The 17,101-nt window shown below is 42.1% G+C and overlaps 1 protein-coding gene across 4 annotated transcripts in view; it reads left to right on the forward strand.

Annotated features, from left to right (window-relative positions):
- Nucleotides 1-17,101, forward strand: part of Syne2 (spectrin repeat containing nuclear envelope protein 2) — a 197,788-nt gene that overhangs the window by 81,982 nt on the left and 98,705 nt on the right. For 3 of the 4 annotated variants that reach the window (XM_048361958.1, XM_048361959.1, XM_048361960.1), the window contains exons 42-47: nt 3,422-3,538; nt 9,155-9,385; nt 14,036-14,218; nt 15,542-15,670; nt 16,191-16,312; nt 16,478-16,619. In XM_048361958.1, coding sequence (XP_048217915.1) covers nt 3,422-3,538; nt 9,155-9,385; nt 14,036-14,218; nt 15,542-15,670; nt 16,191-16,312; nt 16,478-16,619 — 924 coding nt within the window. Of the gene's footprint in view, nt 1-3,421; nt 3,539-9,154; nt 9,386-11,060; nt 12,919-14,035; nt 14,219-15,541; nt 15,671-16,190; nt 16,313-16,477; nt 16,620-17,101 lie in introns of those variants that run through there. The other variant, XM_048361961.1, reaches the window with a different exon arrangement.

Here is a 17,101-nt window from a genome sequence, read left to right on the forward strand (position 1 = left end):
CAAATAATTATATAATGATTAAGTATACAGTATATATATGTATGTATATATATATGGTATATAATATGGTGCTTTCAAATATATGTGCACTATGGAATAGCAAGATCAAGCTAAGTAATGTTCTTTACCTCACATTTATCATTTGTGTGTTTATGTTAATAACATTTGAACACTTGATCAACTCTGGAATGGCTCTTTGGATAGTGCCTGGCTGCCCAGTGCTGCCCCCTCTTCTGCACATTTCCTGCCCATCCACAAGACTACCTCAACTTACTTCCTCTGTGAGACCTTTGAGATCCTGCCAGGGAAATGGCCATTTCTTTCCCTTTGTATGCCTATAGAATTCTGGACCTTAGGTGTGGTAGAGAAGGGGGAGAGTCCTGGGACTCAGGGCCTGGGTGCTCTCCCTGAGCTTTTTTGTTCAAGGCTAGCATCCTACCGTTTGAGTCACAGCTTGGCTTTTGGCTTTTTGATGGTTAATTGGAGATAAGAGTCTAATGGATTTTCCTGCCCAGGCTGACTTTGAACCTTATTTCTCAGACTTCAGCCTCCTGAGTAGCTAGGATTATTGACATGAACCACCCATGCCTGCTGGCTTCCTACATGTTTAAGTATGTAAGTGACACAGTTTCACAAATGGCAAGACCTGATCCCTTGTGCACATTTATGTCCTGTATACTTGACCCAGTACAATACTTCAGTGATTTGAATCCCTTGATCCTGTTTCTGATCAATTAGCTCACTTCCTCTCTCAGTTACCATTAAATTCTTTACTTAGTGCTCCACCCCCATTGGCTCCTTTGTACTCACTTTATATTTCTAGTTATGCTTAAACTGACACTGACATATGGAACACCATTTTAGCCCTTTTATTGGGTCTAATCCTATTGATCTCTCCAGCAAGAGGTAATATTGGCACCTGTGTTCCTTCTTGAAATACATGTCCTTTTAATTTAAATTCTGTATTTCCCTTGGGTGCTGCTGGCTCATGTCTGTCATCTTAGCTACTCAAAAGGCTGAGATCTAAGGATCACACTTCAAAGACAGCCTGAGAAAAGTCTGTGAAATTCTTTATCTACAATTAACCAGTAAAAAGCTGCAAGTGGAGCTGTGGCTCAAGTGGTAGAGCACCAGCTTTGTAAAAATCAAAAAAAGCCGAGTAAGAGCATGAGACCTTACCTTGAGTTTAAGCCCCAGAACACACACACACACACACACACACACACACACACACGCACACTCACACTCTTTCCTTTCTCCTCTACCTCATCCTCCATCTTCTTTACTTGCCCCCTTTCTTTTCTGCATCTGTGATGGTGGATGGTGCTGCAGTGCTCTGTCCTCTTGCTTGTCTGTTTTTTCTCTCTCTAAGTCCCTTTCCTCCCTAGGTTTGGTAGTCACCCCTGTGCCAGTGATCCCAAATCCAATCCCCAGTCTTAGTTTTGTGCTTAAGTCTGTGATATATAATTTATCCTTCCTGATGGACTTCCCTTTAGAGATGGATGTTCATCTCATACTCATTTTACCAATTTTCCTTCGAAGCTTGTTCTTTTGTTTGCTCAGTCAGTGTCTGCTAGTGGCATTACTATAAGTGTAAGATAAACTTCAGAGTCATATTTCACACCCTATTGGTTGCCAGGTGCTACATATCCACTCAGTCTCGCCTCCTCTCTCCCCACTGTGTTTGTCCTCCTTCCTCCTATCTAAGACAGTTGTATTTCTATTCTGGACTTCTGATTGCTTTTGCAACCATCCATTATATTCTTTCTCAATGAAACTGACTGATGGCTTTTTCCTAAAACCTATCATGCTAGATAGACCCCAGCTTAAAATCTTTATAGATTCTAGTTAGCTACTAAAGCAAAATGTAAACTTTGTGGCATTCCAGATTGTTCGTGATCCCAACTCACCCTTTCCTGTTCACCTAAGTGCCTTTAGTTTGAGGCTTGACCCCTGGTTTATGAGGGCAGTTATTGTTTCTGAATGAAGGGGTAAACAGAAGCTAACATTCTGTTAGAAACTACTACATCATCATTTTTGAAAAATTTTTATTTGTTTACTTATTTATTTTGTGCCAATACTGCCAATATTCAGGGCCTTGGGTGCCATCCCTTCCTTTGCTTTTTCCATTCAAGGCCAGTGTTCTACCACTTCAGCCACAACTTCTGCCTTTTTGCTAGTTGATTGAAGATCAGTCTCACAGACTCTTATGATCCACCTGACTTCCAACCATAATCCTCAAATTCTCGCCTCCTGAATAGCTAGTATTACAGGCATGAGCCACCTGTACCCTGCTTATATCATTTTTTTAATAGTCAAAGCCACAAATAAAGTTGGCTTTATTCTCCTCTTACAGGCCACACTAAAGTTCACAGGTGGACTCTGAACATCACAGGATTTGCAAACAGAGCAATCAAGATTGCTTTGTTATACTATCTGTCACTTGTGGGCAGAGCGTAGCTTTTGTGTACTTCACCTTCCTGCCGTTTAACCTTAGAACTGGGATTGCAGGTTCAGTGAAAGAACTTCAGAGTCATCTTGTTACCCTTAAAGCGTGACACACATGTTAAATACGGCCCTCTAGAAAGATAGTGCCAGTCTTCTACAAAGAATACGGGAAGCAGTTGCTTCCTGCTTCCAGGGTGATATTTGATATTGTCAGGCTTAGTCAAACTGAAAGTGATTCAAATTAAATTAAATGTATAGTCTAAGAAGGGTGAGCGTATCTCTCTCTCTCTTTCTCTTTCCCTCCCTGTTATTCTTCTTTGCCGCTTGCCCAAATCACTTGGCTCTTTTTTCTGTACAGGGATTACTGTTTCCTTTGTTGATATCTAAGGTTAATTAACCTATTAAGGACAATAACTTTTATAAACAGTCATCCCAGTTTATTATTTTGCTTTAACTTAAATTATTGTATCTTCTGGGGTCTACTCTTGGCTCTTTTTGTGTTGACTATCCTGTATTTACTTCCCTTATTGTCATACTGCAAAAGCTCTCCTCAGGCCTGGAATCTGCGCTGTGGCCTTGACATTCCAGTGGTAGACACAGTTAGACTTCATTGTTGGGAATGAGACAAAGATTTTAGTTAAGGTTCATCAGAAATTGTCTGGATAGTTATTCCTAAATTTCATAAGTTTATTTTCCCCCCATTATCTGAAATTCAGCCATGATTTTAGAATCATGTTTAGTTCTTCATAATAATCGAACAATTGAATTCTATGGATTTGGATTCCTTGTATGCTCATTAGTAAGAGAATTTGGGGTAACTTAAGACGTTCAAACGAAGATGAACCGGAGGCAGTTAGTTTTTCTCTAAAGGCACCTGCCTTCTCCGGCACATTGTAGCTGATCAGTCCAGGAAGAAGGGCTCTCCGGAAGCAGGGCAGAGCCATCCATGAAACTCTGGCTTCTCTCTTCACAGGAGGCAGGTGGGAGGATAAGTACGTGTGACCGCTCCATGGCCCAGATTACCGCACCCAATTCACCAAGCCCTGAGCAAAGCCCAGAAGCTTCCCTGATGGCCCGCCAAACAGAAGAGGTAAGTCCCAGCCTATCAGCCAGCCAGGCTTGGAGTCCTAGTGGCCCTCCTAGAGGTGGCCAGGTTTCCGTGGCCTGCAGCACTTCCTATGTCGTACCAGGTGCTCCTTGTGAACTCGAACATTCTTTCTATGAGATGGCACCTGGAGAAAATAAGCATGACATGAGCAGAGAAAAGCAATCGTGACTGACTGCTTCTTTAATCCATACATAAGGCGTGTGGGGGCAGTGACAGTGGGGAAGGGCTGGTCATGACTAATGGCCCATTACATAAAAGGCACTGAATTCCTAAACATTTAATTATCACAGGCTAATGCCTACCGTGGGTTTATAACAGAGGAAATCAGAATTCAGAGAGTATATCTACAGAGAGTAAATGGGACAGTAAAGAGCCACCAAATATCCCAGTCCTCTTCCTAGTTGGATGCTGACCCATACCCGTTGTCCTCAAAAGGCCCTCCAGGAAGCAGTAAACTCAAGTTGATTTCAGTGCGTCACTGGGCCCAAACTCCTGAAAGATGCCAGCACACTTCTGCTGCACTAAAAGTTTCTTTAGGCCGGGCACTAGTGGCTCACGCCTATAATCCTAGCTACTCAGGAGGCTTAGCTCAGAGGATCTGGATTCAAAGCCAGAGAGCTCTTATCTCAGGTTAAGCAACAAAAAGCTGGAAGTGGAGGTATAGCTCAAGTGGCAGAGCACCAGCCTTTAGCAAAAAGCCAAGTGAAAGCTTGAAGCCCTGAGTTTAAGCCCTAGTACCAACATACACATCATGTATTAAAAAAAAAGTGTCCTCATTTATATGGAGTTTTATATACATGTGTATATGTATATATACATACATATATACACACATATATATGTGTGTGTGTCTTTTTTCCCAACCTTTTGTCTATTTTTTCAAACCTAGCTAGTGGTTTCTGACTTTTATTCCTCTCTTTCCCCTCCTGTGTTTTCGTTCAGATGTCAGAGGTTTGCGCCCATGGGGGATACTTAGGTCTAGGAAAGTTGCAGTCCCTGCTTTGTAGAATTTTGCTAGGCAGCATCTGTATGTTGTTTGAGAGGTCGCTTTGGCGGTGGTGTGGCTGCAGCAGGTCTTCTGCTTGGAGGTTACAATGCCTTGTGTGCTTTTCCTGGTGTGGATGATGCACAGGGTTCTTGCCCTGGCCACGTAATGAAGACAACCAAGAGAAATAAGAAGACAGGAGGGTAACAAAATTTATGGAATGCCAGACCTTGGATGTTCTTCCTGAGCTTTCTCTCCTCCCTTCCCCCCACCCCCAAGGCTAACAACACTCTACCAAAGTGAGCTACAGCTACACTTTGGCTTTTTTCTGGTGTTTAATTAGAGATAAAAGTCTCATAGACTTTGCCCAGGCTGGCTTCAAACTGCTATCCTCAGATCTCAGCCTCCTGAGTAGCTAGGATTACAGCAAGCCCCTGGGGTTTTAAATATATTATTTCTTGCCCCTGGGGTTTTAAATATATTATTTCTTTTAACCTTTGCACCAGTTCTAGAAGGTAGGGACCACTCCCATCCCATTTTAGCTACTAACTGGTAATAGGTAAGTTTGAAACCTAGATCTTGATTTATGCCTCCAGGTTTCAAGCTGTAAGGCCCTAGTGACTGTGTCTTCAACTGATTGTGTATAAATACATACATGGGTTTATGATTTCTTTCTAAGAAAACTTCTGTTCTGTGAAAGGCCAAGTGGTTTCTGAGAGCTGAAAACAATAGTTAGATGTCCTTTTCCGTGCACATACCAGAGGGGGAGAGCAGGGCCCCCAAGGGATTGGCAGCTACACCATCAGCTGACCTCAGCCTCCACATACCTTCTGATTTGCAAGTTAAGAGCTTTTTTTTGGGGGGGGGGGGCAAATGAGAAGTCCCTAACATGCGATAAGGTCCTGAGCCCTTCATGACCCATATTGCACCAAAATAAACACATAATGCAGAATGATGTGATTCCCAGACAGGCTGGCCCTCAGAGCACACCGCTACCCAGCTCTTCCCTGGCACCTCTTGTGTGTGATCATGCATGCACAGTGAGGCAGTTGCTCATTTTATGAGGTGGGGGAGGGCAGAGGAAGAATGTTCAGATGTTTGTGGAACTGATGAAAATAAATATTTTAAAGAGCATAGCATTGTGTTTTATAACCTGCAAACGCCATGCTTCATGCACAAGCATCTTGGCACCTGTGTTTTCTGATTAAATGGATAGCGTGTCCTGTCTAGAGTCTGGTCTTTTGTCTTTCTCTCTCTTTGTCACGCAGTTTTTAAAGGATTGTTATTTTGCCCTGAAATGTAGCTATAGCCAGAAAATTAACATGTGGTTTAAAGCCAGCCCAGGCCAGCAAGTCTATGAGACTCTTACCTCCCATTAACCACCAAAAGGAAAAAAGAAAAAGGAAAAAAAAAAAGTAGCTGTGGCTGCTTAATAGAGCTCAAGGAGAACTATAAGCCAGAAAGTTCAGGGATAACACCTAGTCCCTGAGTTCAAACCCTAGCACAGTAGGACAGGCACCATTTGTGTTTTGTTTGTTTGTTTGTTTGTTTCAATGAAGGTTAAATATTAATGATATAGAGAGGTCTTTTTTTTTTTTTAAGTTGGCCATGGGGCTTGAACTCAGGGCCTGATTGCTATCCCTGAGGTATTTCTGCTTAAGGCTAGCACTCTACCACTTTGAGCCACAGCTCCACTTCCAGTTTTCTGGTAATTAATTGGAGATAAGAGTCTCACAGACTTTCCATCCTGCTGGCTTTGAACTGCAGTTGTAGACATGAATCACCAGCACCCAGCCTGAGAATTTACATTTTTAGCTTTAAAAAAAAGCACAACATTTTTAGCTCCCCAAAGTATAAAATCATGAAACAACCATTTTAATAAATTCTGCCTTTACAATTTGGGGCTATTAGCTAGACATTGGTAGCTCATAGATCCAAAGATCAAGAATCAAAGCCAGCCTGGGTAGAACAGTCTATGAAACTCTTATTTCCAATTAACCAATAAAAAGTGGAGCTGTGGCTCAAGTGGTAGAGTATCAGCCTTGAGCATAAAAGCCAATGAGAGCCCAAGACCCTGAGTTCAAGATACATTACCAGCATGAAAATAAACAAGTGAGGAGAGAGGGAGGGAAGGAGGGAGGGAGGGAGGAGAGAAAGAAACAAGGGTAGAAAGAAAAAGAATTTGGAGATACAATATAGAGAAGAAAATTTTAGTGATGATATTATTTAAAAAAAAAAAAAAACGCTCAGGAATTAGAATTTAAAAACTCCATGTGACCTTGGGTAAATGACTTATGTCTGGGCCCACATTTCCCAGAGGCGCTCACTACTGTAAGATGGGAGGTATGAACAGGTCAAATGGTCCTACAGACTCTTTGTGAAAAGAGGGGGCTGATTAGTGGCTGGTTCTTAAGTTGCAAATAGTCGTTTTCTCTTTCCATTCCCTTTTGGATTCTTTTCAAATTTAAATAAGTAGCAAATAAAGCCCAGATTAATCATCCAGCTTGTTTATTTCCTTAAGTTGGTGAGAAAGCAGAGAAACTTAATACTGGCATTTAAAGGTATACGTGGACTAGAAGAGGTACTCAAATCATACTTTTGAGTATGTCAAGAAGGCAGATGATAATTTCAGCTAGTACTGATTCATTCATTAATATGAACAGATTGCTATCTCAATAAGTGGCAAAAAAAAGGATCTCCAGTCTTAGTAACAAATAAGATATAATAAGATCTAAGAAATGGAAAATAATTCATCAGACAATCAGAAATTGGTATCTAACAGTAATAACACACACTATTATTTTTTAAAACCATAGTTATTATAAAGGTGTTGTACACAGGGGCTGCAGTTCCATAAGTCAGGTAAAGAGTACTTTTCTTTTTGGACAATGTCACCCTTCACTTGTTCTTTCCCAGTTTTTCTTCCATATCTCTATCCACAAGTTGTATAGTTCATTTTAACACAGTGTCCACTGCTGCATTTGTTCACCCTTTCTGCCTCCATGTCTGTACCTTCCCTTACACTCCCACTGTTACTTTTAAAAAAAAAAAATACAACTACTCAGGAGGCAGAATTCTCAACACTGCTTTTCTTTATCCTTAGCTGGGGTAGACAAATCCATGACACTCTATTTCTAATTAATCACCAGAAAATCGCAAGTGGAACTATGGCTCAAGTGGTAAAGTGCCACCCTTGTGCAAAAAAAAAAAAAAATTAAGTACTAGCACACACATAATCAATAAAATTTAAAAACATTGTAAGTTATTATCATCACAAGAAAATATTTATTGAGACCAAAACTTGTGTAGATGAAAACAATAAATCCTTAATCTTGAGGGAATTTTCTCAAGAAGAGTCAATATGCTCTTTCAATATTCTGGAGAAAGATACAAAATACAGTAGAAGGCAGATAGTTCTTTGTATTAAACCATCTTTTACCTCCAAATTGACGCTGTCTCCTGTAAAATTACTAGAATATTTAAATTTCCTGCCTGGGAGAAACTTTGATAAGACACCTCAATATTTCAGTATATAAAAAATGGTAACCTTAAGCCAGGTGCCGGCTTACACCTGTAATTCTAGCTCCTTAGGAGGCTGAGATCTGAGGATTGTGGTTCAGAGCCAGCCCAGACAGGAAACTTTATCTCTAATTATTCACTGAAAAAACTGGAAGAGGCACCATGGCTCAAGTGGTAGAATGGCTAGCCTTGAGCAAAAGGAGCTTAGGTATAGTGCCCAGGCCTAGAGTTCAAGCCCCAGGAACGGTGGGGCGGGGGGAGGTAACCTTGTGCCTCTGGTCATATAAAATAATATTTATCAAAATGAACTCTAGGAAATGAAAACAAAAAGGTAATAATAACAATAGAATTATATTTTTAAATATATTCTACTTTATTTACACCATACTTTAGATACTCCATCTTTCACTCAATAAGATTTGTGTATCTTAAGGAGGTAAAGTTTTTTAAACTTTTGTTTGTTGGCTAAGAGAAAAGTTTCTAGGTTACTTCACTGCAATTTGTTACTAGATTTAAGTGGGTGTTAATACAGCGAGGCTTGGATATATAGCAGCCTATGTGTTCAAAGGTGAGCTATAATATTTTACAATCCACCTACTTGAGGAGAGGTTAAGTTCTGGTATATGGTACATTTCCTTATATCCCTGCTGGTAGTTCTGAGCATTTTGTTTTATTTTGTTTTGTTCTGTTGGGTTTTCTTCTTCGCTGTTTGAATAGAGTACATAGCAGTGTAAACATTGCTTAATCCTGTGTCATGCCACTTTACACTGGCCAGTTCCCTGAAATGTTTGGGGCACACACCCACATGCACACACTCTCACCTGTCTCCTGGGGCTCCTGTTGGCTTCCTCTGCGCCCGGAACACTGTACCTGTGTACATGCAGATCGGCTGCCTGGAAACCTAGGCCGCCAGGTCACATGACTGTTGCTATGAGAGTAGAGGTGCATTTTTTTTTCTTTTCTTTCTTCTGCCCCTATTTTGTTTCTTTAACTGGGGGGGGGGGGCATTTACAGATCTGCAAATCTTTGCGGGCCCAAGTCTGAAATCTTTGGACTCCTGACTTGACACTGCATTGCCTTTGGCTTTATCTTAGGGTATTGCACCTCCTATCAAGGCTGCAGGTCTGGACTTCTCTGACGAACCAGGAACTATTGAGGCCACGGTGGAGACAAGTAGGCCTCAGCCTGCAGAAGTCCTCCATGTGTGCAAGACTCAGGTGGCTGAGCTGGAGCTGTGGCTGCAACAAGCTAACGTGGCATTTGAGCCGGAAACATTAAACGCAGACATGCAGCAGGTGGTGGAGCAGGAGCTGGTCGGCTGCCAGGTAAGATGACAGGCTAGAGTTCATGGTGTGCCTCCTCACCAATCACCTGCCAAGACTGAGCGCATTCTCTTAAAGCAACACTGTGTTTCTTTCTGTTGCTGTGAACCTCACATTTATCTTGGCCTTAATTTGTGGTTCTCCAGGTAATTCTTTGAAATGCTTTATGTACATCGTGCACTTGGGGGATGACAGTGGATAAGAGCTCAAAATTTGGAGTTCAAAGCCAGTTTTCTCCCATTCACCATGAACTTAGAGAAGTAAACTTCTCAGCTTTATTTTCAGAGTAGTTCATAAGGTGATGGCCAAGATGTAACAAGAACAGGTAAATAAAGCAGTGTCTGGTATAAAAACCAAACCAACAGTACTCAATAACTGTTGGTATTTTTTATTCATCATCCTAAATACTTGGAATATTCCTTCATCAGAAATGAAACCATGTGTCTTGATTTGCAAGATTCCAATACCATAGAGAAAGGCTTTGTGGCCATTTTCCCCAGGAATGCTCCTGGGCTTGGTTAAGAGGAGCAGAGACCTCAGCTTCCTGCTTTTAGTCACTCCAAAGAAAGCTTGCTGGCTCAGCCCAAAGGCTGAGCTCTCTGTCCCTCCAGGGAGGGGCTGGAATGATGACATGGCAGCAACATCATTGCATGTCCCAATAACACAGGCATACTGGCCATTCCTGAAGCTTTCTCCCCTACTGCTTACCTGGGTTCCTTGTCCCTTTCCTCAGCTCCAGCCTACAGTCTCGCAACATCCAGAAAGTGCCAGTGGGGTTAGGAGACCTGAATTGGCTGATCTTCTCACAGCAGCTCAGCATCTTTGACTCCAGTAGTCAGATTGCCTAGTCTATCCACTCAGATACTAGTGCTGCTGGTTGGCCTGGCCACAGAGCCTTTGAAAGAGTCCAACATTACACACAGCAAGACTACACTGAGCTCCTCCCCCCGCCCCCAACTCCTCCCTGGCTCTCATGATTTTGAGAACCAGGTACTTAAGTCTACCAGTACTGATTTGCCAACTGATTGGGTAGCTTTTATGTGAATTCCTTAATCATCACCAAAATCCCATTGTAGGTGCCAGTTGCATCTATTTTGAGATTTCTGGGCTGTGCAAAGGAAAGACACAACCATCAGGTGGCAGTTGCACTCAACAAGCTTTTTTTTTTTTTTTTGGCCAGTCCTGAGGCTTGAACTCAGGGCCTGAGCACTGTCCCTGGCTTCTTTTTGCTCAAGGCTAGCACTCTGCCACTTGAGCCACAGCGCCACTTCTGGCCATTTTCTGTATATGTGATGCTGGGGAATCGAACCTAGGGCCTCATGTATATGAGGCAGGCACTCTTGCCACTAGGCCATATCCCCAGCCCCACTCAACAAGCTTTAAGTGGGCAGCACAGTGAGGTTGAAATATAATGCTTTCACTTTCTCTAAGCAAGTTTTGTTTGCCTCTTCAGCATGTAGATTCTCTGGGAATAGACTCTAAAGTTTCCATGCATGTGAAAGTTTCCATCTATTGTTGTACAATGCTGGGTGTAGGCCTAGGGCCTGTACATGCTAGCCTCCAGTCCCAAGTTTCTGTCTTTCTAGAAAATGCTTTGCCCCTGTTTGTTTTTTAAATAGTTTTCTTACATTGTGATCATTGAAGATGCTCTGTGTATAAAAAAAATAGTCAAAAAATTTCTGGAGTCTTGGCATTCTGACCATAAGGGATGAGGAAGTGCTTTGCAGATGTCCAGAGCTTGAAGCATGGTATGAGGCTACAGGTGAACAACTGCCCAGAAGGGGAAGAGGAAAGGGAATTCCTAGCAGAAAAATGAACCAGAATCTTCTAGTTCCAGACAGTGTCCTAACACGGTAGAGAAGCTCTGGGTCAGAGAGCTCTACAGTGTAGCAGAGAGGCATAAGACATTTTATAAGCCCAAGATTTGTCTTATACATGGTTGACAGATCCTGGATGCAAAGCAAGCAAGTTTTAAATGGCTGCGTTTGTGCTTATTTGACTATATTTAAAATCATTACTAGGGGCATGGCTCAAGTGGTAGAGCAGCTGCCTAGCACTTACAAAGCTCTCAGGTCAAATCCAAGTGCCCCCAATCACAGAATGTATAGAAATTGAGCTTGGCTCTGAGAGGCTTTGAACTAATGGTTCTCACCTGCTGGGAGGAAATAAACATAGAGGCCAGTGTACAAAGGCCACACTGGCTTTATTTATACAACAATATAACATGTACACGATCTCTTATGGGAACATGACAGTCCTTAAAATGAATCTATAAAACATCCTCTTCCCAGTAGAAAAAAAAATGCTAAAAAGGATAGGAGCAAACAGATCATCAGTTAAGAAAAATTATATTTGCTCATTTAATATTTGATGATTAAAGACACATAGTTTACAGTAGCAAAATTATGTCATCCAAGGAAAACTCTAGAAAAATAAACTCACTGTCTGTGAATAAACTCACTATTCTGTGTAACAGGGCCAATGTTTTAGAAGATCAGCAGTGAGCATATGAAATATCCATCTGCTTTGACCTAACCAGACCATTACTTTCAATTTATCCTCTGAAAATAATCCAAAGTGGGGGAAAATAATCATAACAGCATTAATGACAACAGTAAAGCTCTGGAAACAGCTTAAACTAGTAATGAAGGAGATAGTAAAATCAAAGTCTTGATAGTAAAGCAGAGACTATCAGCCTGTACTATCAAAATGCCCATCATGAAGGCTCTGTAGACACATGGAAAAACAGACAAAATAGTTGCACAGGAAAAACAGCATAGATTGTTGTTCTGGTCATTTATAGCTACTCCAAAGCATTCATTGTTTCACTCAGAAGAATCTTTAGAGGGTGGAAGTTGGTTGCTTGTTTGGAGGAGTTAGATGAAACCATATTTGAACATGCATTTTATAGGGTAGAGTTTTTCTTTAAGGTTCTCTCAGCAACCTGAGCTTCTCCTTAGTCATGCGTGGAGCTCTAGCCCCCTTCCTCATGGTGCCGGAATGTGTGTGGCTGCTGCTGCTCTTGTGCCTGGCCAATTGGCTCCCAGCCTGGGCTCCTGAACCCCAGGGGAGGGCAGACCTGCTCTGATGAGGAGCACAAAGAGCCAGGCTTACCAGGAAACAGTCCTCAACCTGCTGCTTTATTTTTAGATCTGTGTGTACCTTCGACAGCTGTATCATGAGTGAGCATTTTTAGGTTCCAAACTATTCCTTTGGTGGTCTCCTCTTCATCGGAGGCTTATCTGCCTTGAGGATAACACAAAGAGCAAGGGGAAGAGGTTTCTTAATAGTTGTGTGGTGTTGTTTTTTAAAAATTTCCACCTGACATTTGGATAACAGTGGAGAAAAAAAAAAAAAAGAACAGGGAAGGGGGGAGGGGAGAGGTAAGAATAGTCAAGGCTTTTTAGTTAGCTTAGTGCTTAACATTTTTAAGCACAGACTACGAAGATGATTTTAACTCATTAAATCCAAAGTACATGGATTCAGGCCAGAATACATGGATGTCACTCTTTAACTGCTCACAATGACCCTGGGAGGTAAGTTCTATTATTATCCCCATTAGTTAGAAGATAACAGAGGTTCATACAAGTAAAGTAAGATTCCTAGGAATGTACAACTACTAATGGAGGGGCTGAAATTCAAACCCAGGCAAGTTAGGTCCAAACAAGTAGGGACTATCCATTCATTCGTTCATTTTATTCATTCGTTGGTTGGCTGGTTGTTTATTTTATTGGTACTGGGGTTTGAACTCAGGTCCTCACACAGGCATAGCTTGTTCAGCTAGTACCACTTCAGCCACGCCTCTGCACTGCTTTGTGCTGGTTGTTTTGGAGCTGGAATCTTGCAGACTTTTCTGCCCAGGCTGGCTTTGAGACATGATCCTCTAGGTCTCAACCTTCTGAGTAGCTAGGATGATAGATATGAACCATCAGTTTCCAGCTTTATTCTTAATTTGGGATTTTTGTTTACTTGCCATGCAAAGGGTCAAACTCAGAGCCTCTGCACATTCTAAGCAAGTGTATGACTGAGCTGCACTCCCAGCCCCTTGTCTGTGTTATTAACCTTTGAGCTTGACTGAATACATATTTTCTAAAATGTTTATAGAATCACTTACTTTGTTTGGCTTTGTTTTTGTTGCCAGTCCTGGGGCTTCAACTCAGGACCTGAGCACTGTCCCTGGCTTCTTTTTGCTCAAGGCTAGCACTCTGCCACTTGAGCCACAGCACCACTTCCAGCTTTTTCTATATATGTGGTGCTGAGGAATCGAACCCAGGACTTTATGTGTACGAGGTGAGCACTTTACCACTAGGCCATATTCCCAGCCCCTAGAATCACTTACTGTAGATTATTCTAGAGTGTCCTCTGCCATCAGTTTGATGGCAGCTCTGGTGCAAAGGACAGGAAATTATGTGGAAGTTTCTTTTTCCCCCAATGTTCCTTCCATTCTGTGTTTCTGGAATAGCTTATGTCCTCTTAGGTACAGTGTCAGGCTCCCATATTCTGGTGAACATTACTTGTTCAAGACCAACACTGCTGGCTGTTGGTATAGCTCAGTGTAAAGCACACACTTTGCATGTTGAAAGCCAGCGCCAAAGAAGAAGATGAAAAAAAAAATACAGTATGAGCGATAAAGTGATTTTTTTTTTCTCCTAGGCGATGCTGACTGAGATTGAGCACAAGGTGGCATCTCTGCTGGACACTTGCAAGGACCAGGGCCTGGGAGACAGTGGAGCCACTCAACATGAGGCCGAAGCACTGTCCCTGAAACTCAAAAGGGTGAAGTGCAATTTGGAAAAGGTGCAGTTGATGCTGCAGGAGAAGCACAGTGAGGAGCAGGTAACACTGGCTGTGTGCAGGCTAAGTGTTGGTACACCACAGGCAGACAGAAGAGGGCTCTGGTGGGTGTGAAGAATGATCCAGAAACTAGTAATTGAGAAAGAATAGTAGGTCTTCAAGCCATATGGGATGGACAGAGATTTCTTGTCTAGGTGGTTGTGGATTCCCTGTAAGAGGATCATGAGTCCTTGTTGACAGTGAGCTCTGGTGTAAGGCTTCATAAAAGAATTTTAAAGACATAAGAGGGTTTTAAAGACATTCTATGACTCTGATTGACATGAAAATTAAACATTTATAGTTAAGATTAAAGTGTGACATCAGGAAAACAAAACCTGTTTCCAGTGCACTTTTATTCACACACACACACACACACGAGAGTATCATGTAGCTAATGTATTCTCCCAGGTTTTAAAAGCATCTTGTTTCTTTTTTTTTTTTTTTTTTTTTGGCCAGTCCTGGGCCTTGGACTCAGGGCCTGAGCACTGTCCCTGGCTTCTTCCCGCTCAAGGCTAGCACTCTGCCTCTTGAGCCACAGCGCTGCTTCTGGCCGTTTTTTTCTGTATATGTGGTGCTGGGGAATCAAACCTAGGGCCTCGTGTATCCGAGGCAGGCACTCTTGCCACTAGGCTATATCCCCAGCCCAGCATCTTGTTTCTAAATGTGCATCTTCTGAGTAGAAGTTGGTTGTATAAGATTTGCTTCCAGACTTAAGAGTGGTGGCTACTGGGGTTCTTACCTTCCCAGGAATGAGATGGGCTACAGAGACATAGGCCTTGTCCCATCCCCTTCCATCCTTGTGTTCTCTCGTTTGTAAAGTATATGTATTGAATAATATTGCATACCTATAAAGGGTATGTGATGGGATGGGAGCTTGGTGCTCTGCCAATTAAACTATAGTTCCACCTCTGGCTTTTTGCTGGTTATAAGAGTCATGGACTTTTCTGATTGGTCTAGCCTTGAACTGTGATCCTGAGTAGCTGGGATTACAGGCATGAACCACCAGTGCCTGGCATAATATAGTGTGTGTGTGTGTGTGTGTGTTTGTGTGTACTTTGTTCTTTAAAAAAAAGACAAAATTTCTTTGCTTTTAGTAGTTCAGTGGGTGAATTTGGCTGAGGGATTAAGATGATCCTTTCATTAAGTGTCATAGATTTTGAAGTAGTTATGAAATGAATACATTGACTCGTATATAATTTTGGCAAATAACTGTTATTTACTTGCTGTGAAACTTTTGCCTGCCTTGGTTCCTTTGTTAGAGGTGAAATAAAGTGGCTCTTCCTTGTTTAAGTAAATAGCACACTGTCTTGAATTGTGTTTTTGCAGCATCCCGGCATGCTGAAGAAACCTCCAGACCATCATGAAGTCCTCCAGCCCATTACCTTTTCTGACCCGGCGTCTTCTGGAACTGAAAGGCCACAGTTCAGCAGACAAAAAGATGTCCCACTGCAGCAGGTAATTTTGGCCTCAACAGTTATAAGGACATGAATAAAACTTCCAGCCAGGCATGCTCACTAGCAATCCTGACACTTAGGAAGCTGAAGCAGGAGGATAGTAGGTTCAAAGCCAACCTGGGCTAGCAAGATTCCATGTCCAAAACAAAAAGGGAGAGAGCAAAGGAAGAAAGGGAGGGAGGGAGGGAGGCAGGCAGGCAGGCAGGCAGGCAGGCAGGTAGGCACAGGCAGGCAGGATTCCAGATGGATTTTTGTTGTTGTTGTTGCCTTTGTATTTATTTTATTTACTTTATTTTTTTGTACTGCTGGGTGTCAACCAAAGCCTTAGGATGTGCTAGGCACATTCTTTATCATCGAGCCACATCCCTGGCCCTTACATGTGATTTTAAGAAATAAAAGTTAAAAAACAATAAGCACACAAGAAAAGTAGTCAACAATAATTTAAGAAGTAGTTCAAAATTAGATTGTTTTCTAAGGTACTAACTGGATCAGTGAAACCAATTTAAGTTTTTTATTTGTAGGTTCTGGAGCTCAAACCGATGGAACAGAAAGATTTAATCAAATTTATAGAATTTAATGCTAAGAAAATGTGGCTCCAGGATTGCCAACAGGATGACCACACAGCTCAGGAATCTCCTGGGAGGTACAAACATGCTTAAATAGTTGGATGCTTGGTAGATTTATGGTTAAAAAAATTCATATTTCTTTAAAAGCCATCCCTAAAGCAATGTCTAAATGGAAGACAGAGTTTATTTTTGTTGTTATTTAGTGTTGCTTATTCCTTTCACCCTTTTTCCTTCCTCAAAAGCCACAAGGTATCTAACCCTGGAAATGAACCTGCAGACTCAGCCTCAGCACCCGAGAGCCAAAGTGGGGATAAATGGCAGTATCTTCATCACGAACTGTCCTCAAACATGCAGCTACTTGTGCCTCAGCTCCTGGAGCCGCAGGTCAGTCAACCTGTGCACACAGCCAGCAGCCTGATTGTCCTTGGACCTCAGCAAGCATGCACTCACTAAACATGTGTCTTCTGTATTAAGTAGCTGTTCACTTGCAGGAAACAGAGCTCACACCTGTAATCCAAGCTACTCGGGAGGCTGAGATCTGGAGATTGCAGTCCAAAGCCCTCAGGAGCAGAAAAAAAAAAAAATCTCTAGTTAACCACAAAAGCCAGAAGTGGAGCTGTGGCTCAAGTGGCAGAGCACCAGCCTTAAGCAAAAAAGCTAAAGGACAGCACCCAGGCCCTGAATCCAAGCTCTAGTACCAGCATAAAACAAAACAAAGCAAACAGTGGTGTGCCATTCATGGAAAGATTCTTTAGAGTCTACCGGTGCAGCCTCAGTATCTAGGAGCCCTGTCAGGCAATGTTCCCTCCAGTGCACAGTTTTATGGCCCTTCCAGGTTTGAAATGGCCGGTGCTGTCTTTCTCTAT

The sequence above is a fragment of the Perognathus longimembris genome, chromosome 14 (genome assembly GCF_023159225.1).
Source record: "Perognathus longimembris pacificus isolate PPM17 chromosome 14, ASM2315922v1, whole genome shotgun sequence".
NCBI lineage: Eukaryota > Metazoa > Chordata > Mammalia > Rodentia > Heteromyidae > Perognathus > Perognathus longimembris.